Source organism: Osmia bicornis, chromosome 8 (genome assembly GCF_907164935.1).
Source record: "Osmia bicornis bicornis chromosome 8, iOsmBic2.1, whole genome shotgun sequence".
Classification (NCBI taxonomy): Eukaryota; Metazoa; Arthropoda; class Insecta; order Hymenoptera; family Megachilidae; genus Osmia; species Osmia bicornis.
In genome coordinates this window covers 4,983,886-5,003,372 of record NC_060223.1, presented here as the reverse complement: position 1 = coordinate 5,003,372, position 19,487 = coordinate 4,983,886, and the positions used below count along the sequence as shown (strand labels likewise).

At 35.2% G+C, this 19,487-nt stretch overlaps 1 protein-coding gene across 2 annotated transcripts in view; it reads left to right on the top strand.

Annotated features, from left to right (window-relative positions):
- Positions 1-19,487, top strand: part of LOC114877101 (tyrosine-protein kinase transmembrane receptor Ror) — a 226,489-nt gene that overhangs the window by 166,430 nt on the left and 40,572 nt on the right. For both annotated transcript variants that reach the window (XM_046286693.1, XM_029189254.2), the window contains exon 2: positions 17,907-18,003. In XM_046286693.1, the coding sequence (XP_046142649.1) occupies positions 17,907-18,003 (97 nt within the window). The remainder of the gene's footprint in view (positions 1-17,906; positions 18,004-19,487) is intronic.

Sequence of the window (19,487 nt, the reverse complement as noted above, 5' to 3'; positions counted from 1 at the left end):
AGTGACATAAGAGGGTGGCAGAAGTCATCATCGTCTGACACGGGTGTTAAATCCAACCCCCCATCCACCTTCCCCAAACTCTTCTCCTTTTTCTTCTTCAAGAACCTAGCTTTCGAGCACGTGTGAACACGCGTTTCCTTTTCCTTCTTTTTTTTTCCTCTTCTCCTCCGGTCGTCCGTTACCTTGTCTCTTTTTCTCTCCCTTTTATTCTCTTAAAACGTCCAGACGACTACCGCGTAATTCCGCCGGCGGCGTCACGCCTTGCTGAAATAAAACGTTTCGCGGCTGCAGTTCGCCGATAAGGCTGGCTACCGTGTCGCGAGCAGAATTTTAATTGCTCCTCGTTGCCAGTTAATGGAGCTGAAACGTATTGTCGTCGAGGCGGTGCAGGTCTCTTTTACTCCGTCGTCGTGTACTGAAATCAATTGACCGTTTCAAAGTCGTTGGTGAAAGTACTTGAAATTGATTATCTTCCGGCAGAAAATTATGTAACCATGGATCATTGAAATGAATCAATTCCAAATGTCGTACTATACTGGGGTAGTGGAAAAAGGGTGCAGGGGAGAATAATGGGGTTATTTTGTTTGAAATTGAATTTTTTTATTAATAACTTGTGGATTGGAAATAAAATTAAACGAGAGATTCTTATTTATTTGTTACATTATGTTATTTTTATTAAACCTTAAACTTCAAATTGATGTAAGGGAGAATTACTTATGATTTTAAATTCATTGTTTTTATTATTAATTTGTGGATTCTAAATAAAATTATACGAGAGATTCTTATTTGTTTATTATGTTAGGTGGTTTTGTCAAACATTGAACTTTAAATTGATATAGAAGAAAATGGAATTATGGCGATCAATTATGACTAATTATTAATATTTTCATTTTAAATGGATTCTTTTTTATTAATAATTTGTGGACTGTAAGTCATTTTTATTAAACCTTAATCTTCAAATTGATGTAAGGGAGAATTACTCATGACAAATAATTAATATCTTCATTTTAAATTAATTTTTTCATGATTAATTTGTTAATTGTAAATAAAATTATATGAGAGATTCTTATTTGTTTATTATATTAGGTGATTTTTATCAAACCCTGAGCTTCAAATCGATACAAGGGAGAATGGAATTATTGATCACTTATGGCAAATTATTAATATCTTCATTTTAAATTAATTTTCTTTCAAACTTTTCCGTTACAAGTAGAAGATTCTAATTTTAAGTTAAATTATTTAAAACATTATAAAAAGTTACACAAGGGACAGTGTAGAATTAAGAAAATGAAAATAATATAAGATACAAAATTAAATTAAAATTGTGGCTCTCTCCATGGTCCGCCGTCCTAGTGGTTGCCCTATTACATTAATTATTAGCTTAATGAGAGAAAAAAGTAACAATGAACGTGATTTGACTTCTTGTAAAATTTATTACAAAAGCGAAAACGTATTATCTAATGACCCCTTCTTCCCGAACCCCAAAAATATAACTTCCCATCATCAGCAACGAATATATCAAGCTAAATATAAATCATCGTATCCCCCGAAAGCTGCAAATAAATTTTGTCCAAACCTGTAAACCGCCCCTTCCGGGAAATAACTAAACAGCCACGGAAATACCGCAAGGTCCCCTAACCAGCTCGCCGAAAAATCCGGTCGGTTGACCGTGAGGTCGAATCCGTCGGATTCTCACTGGGAACGCACCCTTACGCGTGGCGTATTGTGGCGAACCACCCTCTCTGGTCGTTCGCCAAATCCCTCCAACGAACGGGACAAAACATCTCTTTGATGTGAAACAACCGAACGTTCTGCGTTTCTCTCTGCCGGTTGCACTGCCTCGAATTCGTTCGCTCACCCTCTTTATAAGCGAAACGATGGCGAGAGGGTGAGGAGAGGGGGAGGGAAGGGGCGAGGTTTTCTCTGTGTGACGTACTCGTTCGCGATTATTGCGTTCGCGGTTCCTTCCAGTTTTTTTCGACTTCTCGCGTGGAAAAAGCTTCGGATCGATTTTAACTGAGGCTTTTTTTTCCTCCACCCCCTCCCCTTATGCAACCTCGCACGGCTACACACACAGAGGGGGTGGTACGGGGGTTAGAACAGAAGTGGCGAGAAATTGGCTGAGCAATGTCGGGTTAATGGCCGGATGCCGCGCTCAGCTTTGCGCGACGTTTATTGAAATTTCGTCGAGGACCCCGGCACGAGTGTTTTCAGGGGGTGAATGTGGTTTTTACGTTTCGGGGGAGGTGGTCGAGTTTTTTTCGTCACGATTCGCCCGGAGAGAAAGGTCGACTTCAAACGGAAACGGCAACCGTTCGGTTGGACATTTTTTTTTTTTCACCTGTTAACCGAGAATCATTCGGGTTTTAATAATAAAAAATACAGGAAAATATCGGGGGTCAAATTGAAATAGAGTACACAGGCATACGTGTGTATGTACGGATCTTTTCATTTTAGAGAAGGGTTTTGGTGGAAAGCGAAAGGGTTGTAAGAGAATGTTCTTTCGGTCGCATCGCCTTGATCGTTGAACGCTCCAACGAAATTGGGGTGGTTAAGTGGACCGTTAATTAAAGCGAGTTAATTTGCGATCGACACCGAGGAATACTATCCATCTCGCTCTTTCTATGGCTCGTGAAAGGGGATGGAATTACTCACGGTCTCGCGAACCTTTCCTGTCGTGAAACAATTATGTCATTGTTTGGGGATGGAGGAGGAACGGGAAGACGAGATACTGTCGAGGGGGTGAGAATGTATGCCGGAAACAACGACGACATTGTTGAGATAATTAGGTTGTCCGATGGCAAATTGAATAGTGTTTGTTACGTTATGCAAATCGAGAATAGCACGGTATTAGATTAATTTCGTGGTTGTTTGTAAGTTACGTTTGAGACGAGACGTTTGATAATTTTGGTGGTGAGAAAATAGTCTTTAATTGATTTATCTTGAATTGATTTGTGATCATCTTTGTTGTATATCATAAATTAAAAAAAAAGTAAAGTAATCCTCGAAGGCGGACCATGGAGAAACCCCCGAGACAACAGAAATTTGGATGTGGAGAAAATTCTATCCAATCTTTAATTAATTTTTTCTTATATTGATTTATAATCATTTTTGTTGTATACCTTAAATTTTAAGAAAAGTCAAAATATTATATTTTACCCCTCAAATGACGGACCATGGGGAGATCCCCATAACGACAGAAATTTTTATGTGGAGAAAATTCTATCGAATCCTTAATTAATTATTCTTAAATTGATTTATAATCATTTTTGTTGTATAAATTTTAAGAAAAGTTAAGATATATTTTACCCCCCGAATGACGGACCATGGAGAGACCCCCAAGACGACGAAAATTCTATTGAATCTTTAATTAATTATTCTTGAATTAATTTATAATCATTTTTTATATTTTAAATTTTAAGAAAAGTTAAGATATATTTTACCGCTCGAGTGGCGGACCATGTAGAGAGTCCCATTTGTTATTTAATTTTGTATTTCATATTATTTTCATATTATTTAAATCAGAGATAAACATAATAACATAATTTCACCCCTCATGATGCAAACTGACTGAATTTAATCGGCCTGAGTAATGTTAGGTTAATAAATTCAAATATTATTACCGTCTCGATTCATTTGCATGGCGCTTACGGGCAAAAGATTGCTCGTTTCGATTATAGCGGATTATTTCATTAATGTAGAATTACGAGTCGATTCAATGATTGAATAATTCATATTAATTAATTGCTTGAATTTCACGTTACCTGCTCAACGATTTAGAGTACTTATTAGTTATAATATTATTCTATTATTATAACAAAAATTTACTAAAAATTCAAATTGAAATTTTGATTTGAAATTTTAAAGATTGATAAAAATATGAAAAAATAAAATTTACAAATATTTATAAAAATCGACACTTTGAACAAGTGATTTATTCAAAGTCAGAGTAATTTTCGGAACACTATTAAACATTGTCTGGTATTGATTTTCGACAAACACTATCCGCACACAAACAGTAAAACGACACTCGATGGTATCGATTAAACCACGAGGCTCTGGTAGCCGATGATTCCTCCTCGTCCCGGTTAATTCCTAACCCTGGTACCGGCTATCGAATTCGTTCGTAATTACTTCGATTAAATTAAACGAAAGATAGGTGTACAGGCTGGCGGGCAAACGACGTCGTAACTGAAAACTCGATTCGGCCTGTGTTAATTAGTAGGTGGCCAACGCCGAAAGTGTTTCCGTCGCCACGTGAACCGATTCAACCCCATTTCTCACCGCTTCCTATCTCTGTACACCTGTGGACACACGGGCGACACGAGGGATGATGCGCCTTTGATGCCAGCCGATACAATCAATCGAATTTTCACCATTTCCTCTACCACCGTTCTCTTGTTTCGGTTCGTTTCGTTTTCATTCATCGTGGGGGATTTCTTCGTTTCTCGTTATTAACCCTCCAACGAGTTCAAATTTAATTTCTCTAATTTTAAATTAATTCACGTTTCTTAATTATGTAGGGTAACGTATGCAGTCGTTGACCCTTTTGCTAAAAAAGGGAGAAATAATTTTTTAACCCTCGAGTTGGCGGACCATGGAGAGAGCCTCTATTATAATTTAATTTAATTTAATTTAATTATAATCTGAATTTTACACTGTTCATTTAAAAATTATTGTTCTAATATATAAAACTCTTTTGTTTAAAAATGATGCAATTATTTACAAGTTGGTCATCAAAGAGCATTTCTATCTTTAAATAAAAATTGAATAATTTTTTAACCCTTGGACGGCGGACCATGGAGAGAGCCTCAATTATAATTTAATTTAATTTAATTATAATCTGAATTTTACACTATTCTTCCAATATATAAAACTCTTTTGTTTAAAAATGATGCAATTATTTGCAAGTTGACTATCAAAGAGCATTTCTATCTTTAAATAAAAATTGAATAATTTTTTAACCCTTGGACCGCGGACCATGGAGAGAGCCTCAATTATAATTTAATTTAATTTAATTATAATCTGAATTTTACACTATTCTTCCAATATATAAAACTCTTTTGTTTAAAAATGATGCAATTATTTGCAAGTTGACTATCAAAGAGCATATCTATCTTTAAAAAAATGATATTTCACGTTGTACTTACAAGTTAGTTTCTACTTCTTGAAAAGTAATGTAATGGAAACAATCTGCAATTCACGTTACTGGAAGAACTCGAGTCGAGAAACAATTTAACTTTAAGGAAGTAATGGAAGAGGGTGTTTCTTCTATATCAGGCAACATTTATTTTGCCACCGCCCCTGGTGGCAAGGGTGCACGCCACCGGCAACGCTAGATATTTCTCTTCATCGTGATCGCTTTATTAGCACGGACGCGCGAGAACTTCCCATTAATCATTGTTTTTCACTTAAGAATCTAAGATTAATGCCGCACAGCTGGAAAGAAAGCACCAGTGTACACGTACACTCTGTATTGAAGTTCGTTTGTATCTATTAATCAGTGCAGCTGCGACGATATTTTTTTTAGGAAGAAAATTAGTAGTATATTGCAGGTTTGAATAATCTACTAATAATAATACTTTTCGAAATAGTAAATATTTCTTTATAGTGATGAGAAAAATTTAATTTAGAAAGGAAATTAGTTTTCCTAAGAAAAATCTGTAATCTAATTTTTGTATAGTAATTAGGAAAATTTAATTTAGAAAGGTATTAGTCTTTCTAAGAAAAATCTAAAATCTAATTTTTGTATATTAATTAGGAAAATGCAACTTGGAAAGAAAATTAGTCTTTCTAAAAAAATATGCAATCTAATTTTTTCTATAGTAATTAGAAAAATTTAATTTTGAAAGTTAATTAATCTTCTTAAGAAAAATCTAAAATCTAATTTTTGTATATTAATTAGGAAAATGCAACTTGGAGTGAAAATTAGTCTTTCTAAGAAAAATCTGAAATCTAATTTTTGTATACTAATTAGGAAAATGCTTAGAAAGAAAGTTAGTCTTCTTAAGAAAAATCTAAAATCTAATTTTTGTAATAGTAATTAGGAAAATCCAAATAGAAAAGGAATTAGTCATCCCAAGAAAAATCTAATAGTCGTTAGATGATAATTAAATAATTACTCGATAATAATCTACCAATTATTAAATATTTCTGTTTGTCTATGGTAACGAAAGGGTGAATAATGAAGCCAAAGAATCAGAAGGTGTTAACTAATCTCACCTTCAATCGTTCATTAACTTTTTTTCTTTTTCTCCAGTCATTAGCTCGATGATGAAGGCATAACAGCTTCGGTACAAGCTTAGTTATTAATCACTATTTAGTCGAGTCGTTATCTAGAGGAGTGATCAGGTTCAGGCAGTGGCAATCAATCATTAAGTGGTATTTAGCCAAGACAATATCTGCTAAGGCGATCGGATTTCGAAGCTGAAATGGTCATTTATTAGCGAGTGTTTAATCAAACCGACATCTTCTAAGACAACCTGCCCTTGATGCTTTATATACACGATCAATATTCACTCCTCAGCTATTCAATTGTCCTTCTCTCACATAATTAGACTTCAATTAAGTGCTACTTGTTTATTCATTGTTGATTCGAATCGGGTTTCATGCTTGAACGGATATTAATTAATTGGCATTCGGTGGAGTAAAAATCCTTGGAGATAATCAAGTATTTGTCGTTCAATCAGCATTTCATTACAAACAAATTAATATCAATTGTTCTGGTTCTTAAGTAATTAAATTTCTATTGGTTATTTTCTGATGCGATGATTGAACAATTAATCTCGTCATCGATGGATTAATTACTTATTTGGAAGGAGGGAAGAAATGAAATTTTAAAGATGTGTAGGCAGAAGGCTTTAAAAATTTTACAAATTCTCAAAATTCTGCTCTTTGGACACTCAAAATTGTCGAGATTTTAAAAATTCTGGAAACTGAGCAACTCGAGCCTGGAAATTAAAATTCTAAAAATTTTCAAGATTCCCAAAATTTGCAAAACCAAGCAACTCAAATATAGAGAGTGAAAATTCTCAAAATTTTCAAAGCTAAGCAACTCAAATGTGGAGACTAAAAATTCTCAAAATTCTCAAAACTAAGCAACTCAAATCTGGAGAGTGAGAATTCTCAAAATATCAAAAATTCTCAAAACCGAGCAACTCGAGTCTGGAAAATGAAAATTCTCAAAATTCTCAAAACCAAGCAACTCGAGTCTGGAAAATGAAAATTCTCAAAATTCTCAAAACCAAGCAACTCGAGTCTGGAAAATGAAAATTCTCCTAATTTCCAAAATTCTCAAAACCAAGCAACTCAAATGTGGAGACTAAAAATTCTCAAAATTCTCAAAATTTCAAAAATTCTCAAAACCAAGCAACTCAAGTCTAAAGAATGAAAATTCTCAAAATTCTCCTAAATTCCAAAATTCTCAAAACCAAGTAACTCGAGTCTGGAGATCAAAAATTCTTTAAATTCCCTAGATTTTCAAAATTCTTAAACTAATCAGCTTGAATCTGGAGACTGAAAACTCCCAAGCACCTCCAGATTTTCCCAAACGAAAAGTCAAAGTCTCCCTTAATATTTTTCCTCGGCAGTGCCGACCGAAGGGCGACAGGAAAACGAGCGGACGCGACATCGGCACGATTTCCGTGTTCACCGCGGGCGGTGGCGAACGCAGTCCTCACGCGGCTCGCCGCCGCTCACGCAACACTCGTATCCGCTGATACCGGCAACGTACCTTGAATAATGCGTCCAATATTCGCCGCGATAAGGAACGATGCCGGCTGTGTTTCACTCGCCACCGAGAAATATGTTCACGAACCTTTCGCGACACGTTTCTGCGACGACGACGACGACGACGAGGAGGACGACGAGGACGATGGGGTTGACGCGGTCGCACGCAGCCGTGACGGCTGGATTTTCTCGCTATTCCGCACGCGAATTCTTCCGGTCGTTCGCTTAATTCCGATCTAGATTACGAATTTGTCGAGAGAAAGGTCCTGTTGCACGCACATTACCGATGGAATCTCTGCTTGATATTAATTCATTCCATTCCAGGGTGAACGACTTGTGTTTATGTATCTAGATAGCTGTACCTCCTTTTTTCATATAATCTCCCCAACTTTTTCTAACTGTCTATTTTCATTCAAAAGGATAATAAAAGATTTCTTTTTTAAATAATACCCACAAAAACGCATTTTTCTTGAAATAACATTTTTGCAACTGGTTGACATGATTTAGATAAAAGTAGTGGACTGATTAACTTGAAATTTTAATTGGTAAGATGATAGATTGTATATTTTTATTTTTATTGCTAAAAGTTTGAAGAACTTTTTAAATAAAATTGAATATTTGGATTCAAATAATTATCATTTTTAAAAAAATAATTTTCTTTTGTTGGTTCTAGAGCAAACGATAAATATATGTATGTAAAATAAAATTTCATTCGAATTTGTTATTTTTGTTGAGCTCGTGTCAAACATCAGTGATGGAATTTCTGAGGTGCCTTATTCCATGAGAAATATACCAATATTTTTTAACAAATTGAACCCCAAAAATTTGAATAACAAAATAAAAGTATAATAAAAATAAATATGAAGTTAAAGGGTTAAATGTTCTTTTTAATTATTTTTTTTCTTTTTAAAAATATAAGTCGCAGGGTATTTTTAAAAAGTGCAGCTTTCCTATATATCTATGTTTCTATACGGTGCATCGAGGAACAAGAAAACTAAATTTATTTAAAAAACCTTACGTCCGATTAATGACCGTCGCGTGAAAAGAACCGGAGTAGTGAAAAGTTCGTCTAGAACAGCGTTGTTATGACCTTCGACCCTGAGGAAGGGTCCGACAATATCCCCATCAGAGCGTGCATTCGTCCACGGCGTGCTGTCAGAATTTTCCATCTCGAAGCCGGGGCGTTGCACGTGTGCAGCGTGCAGTCTCGCGCGTGCATACCGAGCCTTTGACACGCGCATAAATCCAACAGGGCGTCCCGTGGCATTGTGAGCCTTGTCAGAGAAGCTTCCTCCCGTGCCTTCTTTAGAAACGCCATTTCTCTGCGTCACGCGTTTCTCCTTTCGCGATCCTCGCTGTTGCCCGCCTTCGCAAAGGTTCCAGTTAAAAAAAGGGTGCTGGTGGTAGAAGGGGGAGGAACGAGGCTAAACGGTCTGCGATAAGTTTTTGTAAGATTTTTGGACGATACCGTGGGGTTGACGACGTTGATTCTTTGCTTCCTGGTGCGATTTGGAAAGAGGAGAATGCTCGATGAAAGAGAAATGATGGATGAGGTGGAGCTGCGAAAGGGATGTGATTATGATGCTGGTGTTGCAGAGAGTAATGCTAGGATGTTATCAAAGTAAGATTAGTTGGGTACTGAAGGCTGGAAATCTAATGGTTCCATTTGGGGCGGGGGGAATAGAGTCTAAGCACCGTGCGTCGCCGACCTTAAGGACGGATTTTAGCTATGGGAGTGTGGTACCAGGAAGATCCCAAAGTCTAGGAAAAAGTTTCTAATTCCAAATCCTATCCATCTAATGGTACTACAGTCCAAGAATCTAAGTTTCACTCGAGACAAAGGGAATAGAGTGTAAATACCGTGCGTCGCCGACCTTCCGGACGGATTCTAGGTATGGGAGCGTGGTACCAGGAAGATTCCAAGGACTAGGAAAAAGTTTCTAATTCCAAATCCCATCTATTTAATGGTACTGAAGTTAAAAAATATAAGTTTCACTCGAGACAAAGGGAATAGAGTCCAAGTACCGTGCGTCGCCGACCTTCCGGACGAATTTTAGGTATGGGAGTATGGTACCAGGAGGATCCCAAAGATCGAAAAAAAGGTTTCTAAGTCCAAATCCCGTCTATCTAATGGTACTACAGCCCAGGAATCTAAGTTCTACTCGAGACAAAGGGAATAGAGTCCAAGCACCGTGCGTCGCCGACCTTAAGGACGGATTCTTGGTATGGGAGCGTGGTACCAGGAAGATTCCAAGGACTAGGAAAAGACTAGAAAGTCTAAAGCTTACCCATATAATGGTAGTAAAGCCCAAAAATCTAAGTTTCATTCAAGATGAAGGGAACAGAGTCCAAGTACCGTGCGTCGCCGACCTTCTGGCACAATTGCTGGTACTAGTACCAGGAAGACCCCGAAGATCGCAAAAAGGTTTCTAAGTCCAAATTCCGTCTACCTAATGGTACTACAGCCCAGGAATCTAAGTTCTACTCGAAACAAAGGGAATAGAATCCAAGTACCGTGCGTCGCTGACCTTCCGGCAGGATTCTTGGTATGAGAGCATGGTACCAGGAAGATTCCAAGGACTAGGAAAAAGTTTCTAACTCTAAATGTTATCTATCCAATAATATTAAATTCCTCCAGGAGAGTACTACTGTGTAAAAAGAATCATACGACCATATGCAGCATGAAATGCATTTGTCTATACACTGCATTGCATTCACACCTTTTCTTTTATCTGTCAGTATTTCTTGTTGCTTTTCTGGGTGTGAAAAAATGCCTGCAGACTTTGTATATCCCATTATGCAGAATGACGAATGACGGTGCGATGAAGCGTGGGCAATCTTGACGATTTAAGATTAATAGGGATCTGTCAGAGGGATTTGTTGAGAGATAAAAATTTAATACCCTGACAGGTATTTCGAATATTTTAATGGCAAATTTAATGTGAAACTCTTGTAAGATGACTATAGTCATCAAAAGAATAAACTTTAAATTTTTTTAATTTTAAAATTGATCGCCTTAATTCTCCCCCTTTTTTGAATAATCAGCAATCAAATAATTCACTAATGGTAAGACGGTTGAAAAATAAATTAAGACGACCCGTAGAATAGTTTACGGGATGAAATTTTCAAAGCAAGACAGGAAAGGACTGAATGCACCATTTTCGTCTGTCGAGGGTCTCGAATGGCCCGTATTTTGACACCGTTGACAGCCTTCCTTATTCTTATGGTAATTTCGTGCTCCTTTAGACCCCCTCCTCGCCTCTCTGCGCTCCTTTCACACGTTGTCCTCGAGGAACAGGCATCGCAACGGCTTTTGAAAAATCTTTTCGTAAATCTACGCCCGGTCTGTTCCTATTGTGACACGATAATGCGTTCAGGGACGTACCATGCTGTGTTGGATGCAATGGATCTTGCTCGAGAAAATCCTACTGGGAATTGTATGCAGGAGAAATTCGATGATTTTCAGCGAGATCGGATAATGGATATTGATTGCGGAACAAAATTTGAAAATTATTAAAAATTTTCTATGGTTTGGGGCAATTTTTTATAGAAAATGGAAGAAATAATTTAAATCTAAAAAGATTAAGGAGGAAACCTTACACTGGAAACAGTGGAACGGTGTGAAATTAAAATTGAGTCTCTCTCCATGGTCCGCCGTCCGAAAATTTAAAAAAAGACAATATTAGAATGGTTCGGGGCAATTTTTTATAAAAAATGGGAGAAATAATTTAAATCTAAAAAGATTAAAGAGGAAACTTTACACTGGGAACAGTGGAACGGTGTGAAATTAAAATTGGGTCTCTCTCCATGGTCCGCCGTTCAAAAATTTTAAAAAAGACAATATTAGAAACATTAGAAATAATATTTGATCTTTCTATGATTAATTATGATACTATAAATATTTACTGGATCTAAATAAGCAATAAAAAGGGATTTTTTTACATCAGAAAAATGAAAGATAAATATCTTCCAAGCAATTTAACTTCGACCACGATCTTTGAACCAGCATACTATTTCAACAGCTGCATTTCAAATCGCATCTTTTCACCGTCTACACAATTCCTCAAATATTAATGGTGGAAGTTTTGGGGTGTGAAAGAGAAGGTTGTAGGTCGATGATTGAGAATGGCACCCCTGTATTTTCCAGGGACCGCAGAGTGGCTGTCAAAATAAAAAGGCGAACGACTCACGAGCATTGTACACCCTATGAAATATCGTTCGCGTTTAGAACGACCATTGTGATGGTTCGACGGTTCGTTAGAATCATTTAACGGCTAAGTAACCGGCATGGGGGGAGAGATATATTTGTCTAGTTCCGATGTGAATTATCTGCGACCATGGGACACCATCGTCGTGGGAATCGATTATGGTGTATAGAACACGCACGAACGTTGCTGGCGATTAATTTATGGCGTTCATGGTGTGACCTTTGGGCATGGTTAAAAATATTCATGGCTTTGATTATATAGAAATAAAAAAAATTGGTAATATAGTGTGACATTTTTAAGAAACTGGTCCCTGAACAAAACCCCTTTTCTAATTACTTTAAAATTCATAATAAAATTCTAAAAAATTGTTACATTAGTTACTAACTATCTTGAATGATTACTTACAATTTTTTATTAATTATTTTTTAATGATTAAATATTGCTCCTTTTGGTATTAATCATTTTTCACTTTGGAAGTGAAATGATGATTTAATCATTACATTTGTTAAAATGTAAAAGAAAATTATATCTACCTCTTTGTCCAATTTGAAGAAAGATTTACGAATCGTAAATTCTAATTATTCGTGGTTCTAACTACTTCCCGATCACAACCCTTTTCTTAATTAATTTAAAATTCATCATAAATTTATCCTAAAAATTGTTGCACTAATGACTAACTATTGTAAATGATTACTTATAATTTTGTATTATTTATTTTTGAATTATTTTGATTTAGATGATTATTTACGTATTCCTCTTTTTGCATTTTTCACTTTGAAAGTGAAATTCTAATTTAATTATTAAATTTGTCTACCTCTTTACCTTATCAAAAAAAATATGTATTAATTACAAATTCTAATTCAACTCTTTAATATAAAATTCCTCCAAAAAATACTTTGAATATGGCCAATTCGAAATTCGAACAAACTACATGCTGCTATCTATCTTCAACCCCTATACCAGTTGCAGGAGAGCCCGTATCGCTCTGAAGCTCGTCAGATTTTTCATTCCCCTGCAATTGGCACCGGCAACTTTGCCGCTCGGTACTTGGCAATTAGATGCTGAAGAGGAAGGCTCTCCGCAAGGGTGGATCAGGATAACGCGGCGAAGGAAGCCGCAACAGTGGACCCGGGGAAAGTTCATGCTTGTCGGCAACAACCTCTCTCCAACCCCTCTCGACGGGGGTGTTTTCATCGGTCGACTGCTACGGACAGTTTCCTCGGGCTTCTTCGACAACTCCGCTATCCGTTTCACGTTGTGTTTGAGTTTCGTTATCTATCGACAGGTCAAATAACTGGCACGATCGCGATGGACCAGAAGAAATGGCCACTTGTTTCTGATGTGTCTATGTTTTTCACTTCTGACACGTTTCTAAGTCTAACAAAGGGTGATTTCATTCATACAATAATTAAGGGTTGTTTACACTTTCGTGGACGTCTGAGATTTTACATAGATGTTTAAAAGATGTCATTTTGCCCTGAAAGGGTTGAACGAAAGAGTGGAAATTGCACTTATTTTTAGAAGAAAAGATTTGAAGTCGATGATAGTTTTTAATTAGCAAAATTATGAAAATTTAAGAATTAGTAAATTAATTTTGTAATTAGTAAAATTACCAAAGGTTAGGAATTAGCAATTTTTTAAATTAGTAGAATTGCAAAAGTTTGGTAATTAATAATTTTGGTAATTACTAAAATTACAAAAATTTAGTAATTAGTAATTTTTGTAATTAGCAAATTGTTTCAATAATTAGCAGTTCTTATAATTAATAAAATTACAAAAGTTTAATGATTAGTAAATTAGTTTAGTAATTACTTGGTTTTATTTTTAGTAAAATTACAAATTAGTTGAATTAATACGATCAGTGGTATCGAAATTTCTTCGGTAGCAGTGAAACACGATTTGCTTACCCGCGAATAAAAAAGGAAAGGAAAGGAATTATCGAAAATTCCAGTGAGCCGGAGTTAACGAGTACATAGGCATGATGGACGAGTATCGGAAGCAGACGAGTCGAAAAATAAATTCAGCCCCGGGGAACGTGATCAGGCGTCGCAGCAAACCGGAAAGTATTAACGCGACAATAACAGGCCGCAACGCGGCGGAAAAACGAGTCGTCGACCGTTTTAAATAATCTCAAATCGGCCAAAACCCGACGGGAATCCGTTTTTACCAGCATGAAACGAATCGATGGCGTATCAGCTCGGATAGCTGGAAAATTCCTCCTCCAAATTTTATTGGGGATTAAGATAATTATGGGACGAAGGGTTAAGGATTAAATCTTAAATACGATTTTCACCCTTTTTGATAGAATAACTAATTGCTAAGGGAATAAGGATTACTTATAATTATTGGACCATAAATAAAATCACAATTCTAATTTAATTTTGTACTTCATATTATTTTAATTTCCTAAACTTCAAAATTTAAAAATTATATATTTGACTTTAGATTAATATCCTTGATATATTTTGCAATTTTGGGTCGCGATTGACTGAAATTAAATTAAAAATCCTGCCGGAAAGTCGGCGACGCACGGCACTTTAACTCTATTTCCTTTGTCTCGAGTGGAAATTAGATTCTTGGACTTTAATACCTAATTCTGAACTTACACCTAGGACACCCAGTAGAAATAAAGGCTCGTTATCGATGACACCAGACGTAACCATCGAATCCCCGGAATTTTCCAGCAATTTAAATGCCGGACGGCTGTGTCGGGAATGAACAAAATTCGAGGGATAAAAAGTGGAAGAAGGGAACAAAATGTAACTAGCTTCTACCGACCAAAAAATAAAAAAGATGAAAACTGTCTGTTATAAAATTTCTCATTCGAAGCTGATTTTAGTTAATCTTCCTTCTTTGATAAATTAATAATTAAGCCTTTTTTTAATTCTGAACACATGTTTCGTCTGTGTATTAAGCTCGATATTTCCACCTTTAATTATGAAAATTTTCGATTGAAAAGGTGGTTATTATTATATCCGATTACATTTGCGAAACTAAAAGCAAGACACCAACATTTTCACAAAATTAAATCCTCGTTTCAATGGCCTGTTCGAGAGCCGACACGTCGAGGTTCGTTTAACAAGAACGAAATCGATAGAGATAGATGTAGACGAAGAGAGAACAATAGAAGAAAACAAATAAATACAAGCAAAAAGAAACGCGGGAATACAATAGCGTTCGATTTTATTGGCTCTCTCTTGCCTATGTGTTACGTGCTCACATCATTTCCCGACCTTACACTCCGGGGAATCGTGCACGCTTTTCCACCCCCGTGTTTCATACAGGGTGTCTACGTTTCATAAACAAACCACCTATGTATTGTTTAAATCGTATTTATCAATAATCTGTCTTCTTTTCTTTATTGAGAAAATAATCTCTGTTTTCTCTTATTTTTCAGTAAATCGGTTTTCCTTTTGATTATTTTTTAATACCTACATCCTACTCACAAATAAAAAATTTATTTGATTTTAAATTTCCTTTATAATTTTGCAAATAATTGACAGCTTAAAGTAAAATTTTATTCCTAAGGGTCAAGTGTACTTAATGGATATTTTTTTAATTAATATATTAAAATTAAGTATTATTCAATTATAATTGAATAATACTTAATTTTATTTTTCTCAATAAAAATACCGAATTTTTAAATTTTCGCTAAAAAAGTAAATGAATAATTAATTTAAATTTTAATTGATGTTTTAGTAATTAAGAAGGTGTAATGCTAAAGGTAGCAAATTAATTTCTACACCTAATACTTCCTAATTAAATTAGATATTACCCTAATTAAAAATCATTCTTATGAGTCCTTACTAACAATAAGATTCGAAATACGAATAATTAATATAATGGCAAAATTAATCTCACTTATTTGAAAATTGAAATACTCCATGGATTTTCATTATTTTCAAAATGTTCCATGTACACTGGATATATCCTTTATCATGTTCGATCTGGAGGGTGGAAAGAAGATTGTAGGGGAGGTTGGGCGAATAGTAAGAGCCAGGAAACTGTGAGTTTAAATTTGCACTTGGCACCTGATCGGCTGACGTAGCAGGCGAACCATGGGGTGGAAAGGGGTGAAAAGGGGTGCATGCAGGAAGCCGTATAATTCGCTCGATTATTTAATAGGTTGGCCTGGCGCCTAGCTACAACATTGAGCAGTCTGGCCTCGACATTCTCCACTTGCGATCTATATTAAACCTTCCATGGTAAATTGCTCGTTAGTCGATTAACCAGCGACCAGATGTCTTAATTAACAAACGCGAGAAGAGAATTTTTATCGTAGAAAAATTTCACTTCATTTAGAATTTTTATTTTAATACAATTTAAATGTGATAATATTTCATCGATCGATAGAGATCTATGGGAATACATATATTGCAAATCTCATGGGGGTAAGTGAAATTATAGGGTAGCTTATTGCTCACCATGAGAGGGATCATGACACGTGATTTAGATCACGATGTCAGAGATTATGGAGTGATACTGGTCATTTCGCGACAAATCACATTATAATCCAGATCATGGGATTACCTGATATCTCATGGTGTAATCCATCTTGTCACGGTGCATTATTATGCATAGTATGCTGCGATTTAGGTCGTGCAACGAGAAATTGCGTATAGATTGAAATTTTCCAATCATAAATCACCTGATTATTTTAAACTACATAAAAATATGGATTAATCGTTGAAAGGGTTGAAACAGGCTATTTTTGTTATTTTTCTTGACTTATGGGGATACAGTTGTCAGACGGTTTCAAGAAATCAATTTAAAAAAATTTTTTTTTAATTGGAGGTGTATAGAATGCAATGTCTAAGGGAAATTTCTAAATTTAAATTTTTGGCTAAATTATAGCACTTTAGGCTTTTTTTAGGTTTTTCTTGAAACTGTTTTCTCAAATTTCTTCAAATTTTCAGGAAATATTCTCCATAAATTATTGTATAATGTAGCGTAGGAGTTTTTCAAAATTCCAATTATTTAAATTCTTAATTCAATTTTTAAATAAAAATAGATTTTTCGTCTTCAAAGTGTCGCCATTTCTATAATTACTAACATTTTTTAAAAATCCTACACTACATTGTGAGTAATACATTTTTATCTGTAAATCAAACAGAATTTTTCATTTTAGGTTTAATATAATAATATTTCATCTTAGATCACGTGGGTTCAGGGTTAATGAATATATATAACTCTGCCATTTTGTAATATTTCTAGTTAAAAAAATTAAAGAACAAAGTCGAATACAGGAAGTTTTTCACTTAGCCATTATTTATAAGAAAAATTCTACAAAAAGATCGACTTTTCGACTCTGTGTGCCAAGTGCACCCCCTTAAAATTCTTTAAATATTAATTAAAATGTAGGTAAAGAAATAAGATTATTAAAATAAGAGCTGATAATAAAGGAAAATAAATCAATTTCTACGATAAAATATCTTATCATCAAAAGTTCTTTTGTGATAATAGAGTGAGTTAAGTCCAGTTGACGCTGGACGGAAGAAGTCAATCGCGAAATCCTCGTATACATTCTAGTACCGTGTTGGGTGAAGGGTTGGACGTTTGTTCGTAGGACCCTTCAAGGGACGGCTGTTGATGTGGTATTTGCGCAGGTGTACGAAACAACGAACGGCTACCGTTGTTCGAAGTAGTTAGCTGTTACATTGTTAGGCAGTTGGATAACTTGAGACGCGGCACCGAGTGTGTCTAGCGTGCTTATGGGGTAAATCGTGGCCTGATAGGGTGACGGGTGTCGGGACCGAGAAAGGGGTTGCTCTACCTTATCGCGATGAAACGAAAAAAAGCTTTACATTTTTATCAAACATAATGCCTCGCACTGGAATTAGTTTTTCAACGATTAGTTTTGTATACATTAATTTAGGTGTTAATTTGTTGTTGATAAACCTGAACTTGCAATATTTCCTTTTGCATGAGTATCTAAATTATAAATTTTGTTATGTTTTTTTATTATTTTAGTTGCAGGAAACGGCGAAATCGAGGATTTGGATCCTGACGTTCAGGATTACAGCACCGATGAAGACTATAACGATGTTTTTGACGCAACTGCTAATGGGTATGTTAATGAATATTACTTTCTTTAATTTTTCACACGTAAATATAGTAAATCTTCAGATTTTCATCTTTTGATTATTTACAAAATATCACAAGTCCGAATATGTAATATAAAATTTTCCTATTCTTGTTTCCTTCTCAACTTTCGAATGGCGGACCATGGAGAGAACCCCAATTTTAATATAATATATTTTGTAATTTTCTGTCTCGATTGATTCAGATTTCGCTATTCAAGGGTTAATTAAAATAAATATAAATTTTTAATTACACTATAAAATCAAATTTCCCAACTATAAAATTATTACCATCACACCATGATAATAAAATCCAAGATAGTTATTTGAAAAACACCTTTGACAGAAGATCGTATATTTCAATCATATTTATCGGTCGAAATCGATGAGAATCAGATGAGAAACGGGGAAGAGTAAAATTTTCTATCGGAGATGTAGGTGAAATTAAAAAAGGGAGGAGAGGTGGGGGAATGGGTGGTTGAAGGATTTCATGGGTTTGGTACGATGGAAAAGCAAGAGCCGGGGAATGCCGCAGGGCTTAATAAGGAAACGGCTCGATTGGTTCGATTCGAAAGGTAATAATGCCACTTCCCGTGTGTCGTGGAACTGGGTGAGATGTGGCCGTGATTAAATTTGAATTCTCTCCTTCCTTCTGACAGGCTAATTCAACCAGGAAGCGTCGATAGGGCCAATCGGAATTCCGAACGAATCGGATCCTCATCTTGGATTTCGCTTACGCGTTTCCTTCGTCGAATCTGAGATTTTCGGGGTGGAACAATTTTCCCAGCAACGTCGCAAACATTTTCTAATTCAATGTTTAAGAATCAAGAGTAGTTTCTGTTTATCTAATTATTTTTTATATCATTTTTTCCCTTTTTTCTTTTTGTTCCAACGAATAATTTGCATGCGCCGCAATAGAATTTTGGAGTTTTGGGATTTTGGAATTTTAGTATTTAAAAATTTTGGAATTTAAAAACTTCAGAATTGTGAAATTTTGGAATCTTAGAATTTTGGAACTTTGGAATTTTGGATCCTTAGAATCTTAGAATCTTAAAATTTTAGAATCTTGAAATCTTAAAATCTTAAAATCAGAGAATCTTAGAACCTTAGAATCTTAGAATCATAGAATCTTAGAATCTTAGAATCTTAGAATCTTAGAATCTTAAAATCTTAGAATCTTAGAATCATAGAATCTTAAATTCTTAAAATCTTAGAATCTTAAATTCTTAAAATCTTAGAATCTTAGAAGTTTAGAATCTTAAATTCTTAAAATCTTAGAATCTTAGAAGTATAGAATCTTAAAATCTTAGAATATTCCAATTTTTTAATTTTTGATTTTTCAACAACAGAAACACTTAAGGCTAAACTCATCGTCTCGTATGACAGATCATTTGAATATTCAGGGTGAAATAAATTTATTCGAACAATGCTTGGATCGAGGAAGAATTGATCCCGCAAGATTCACCGAGAG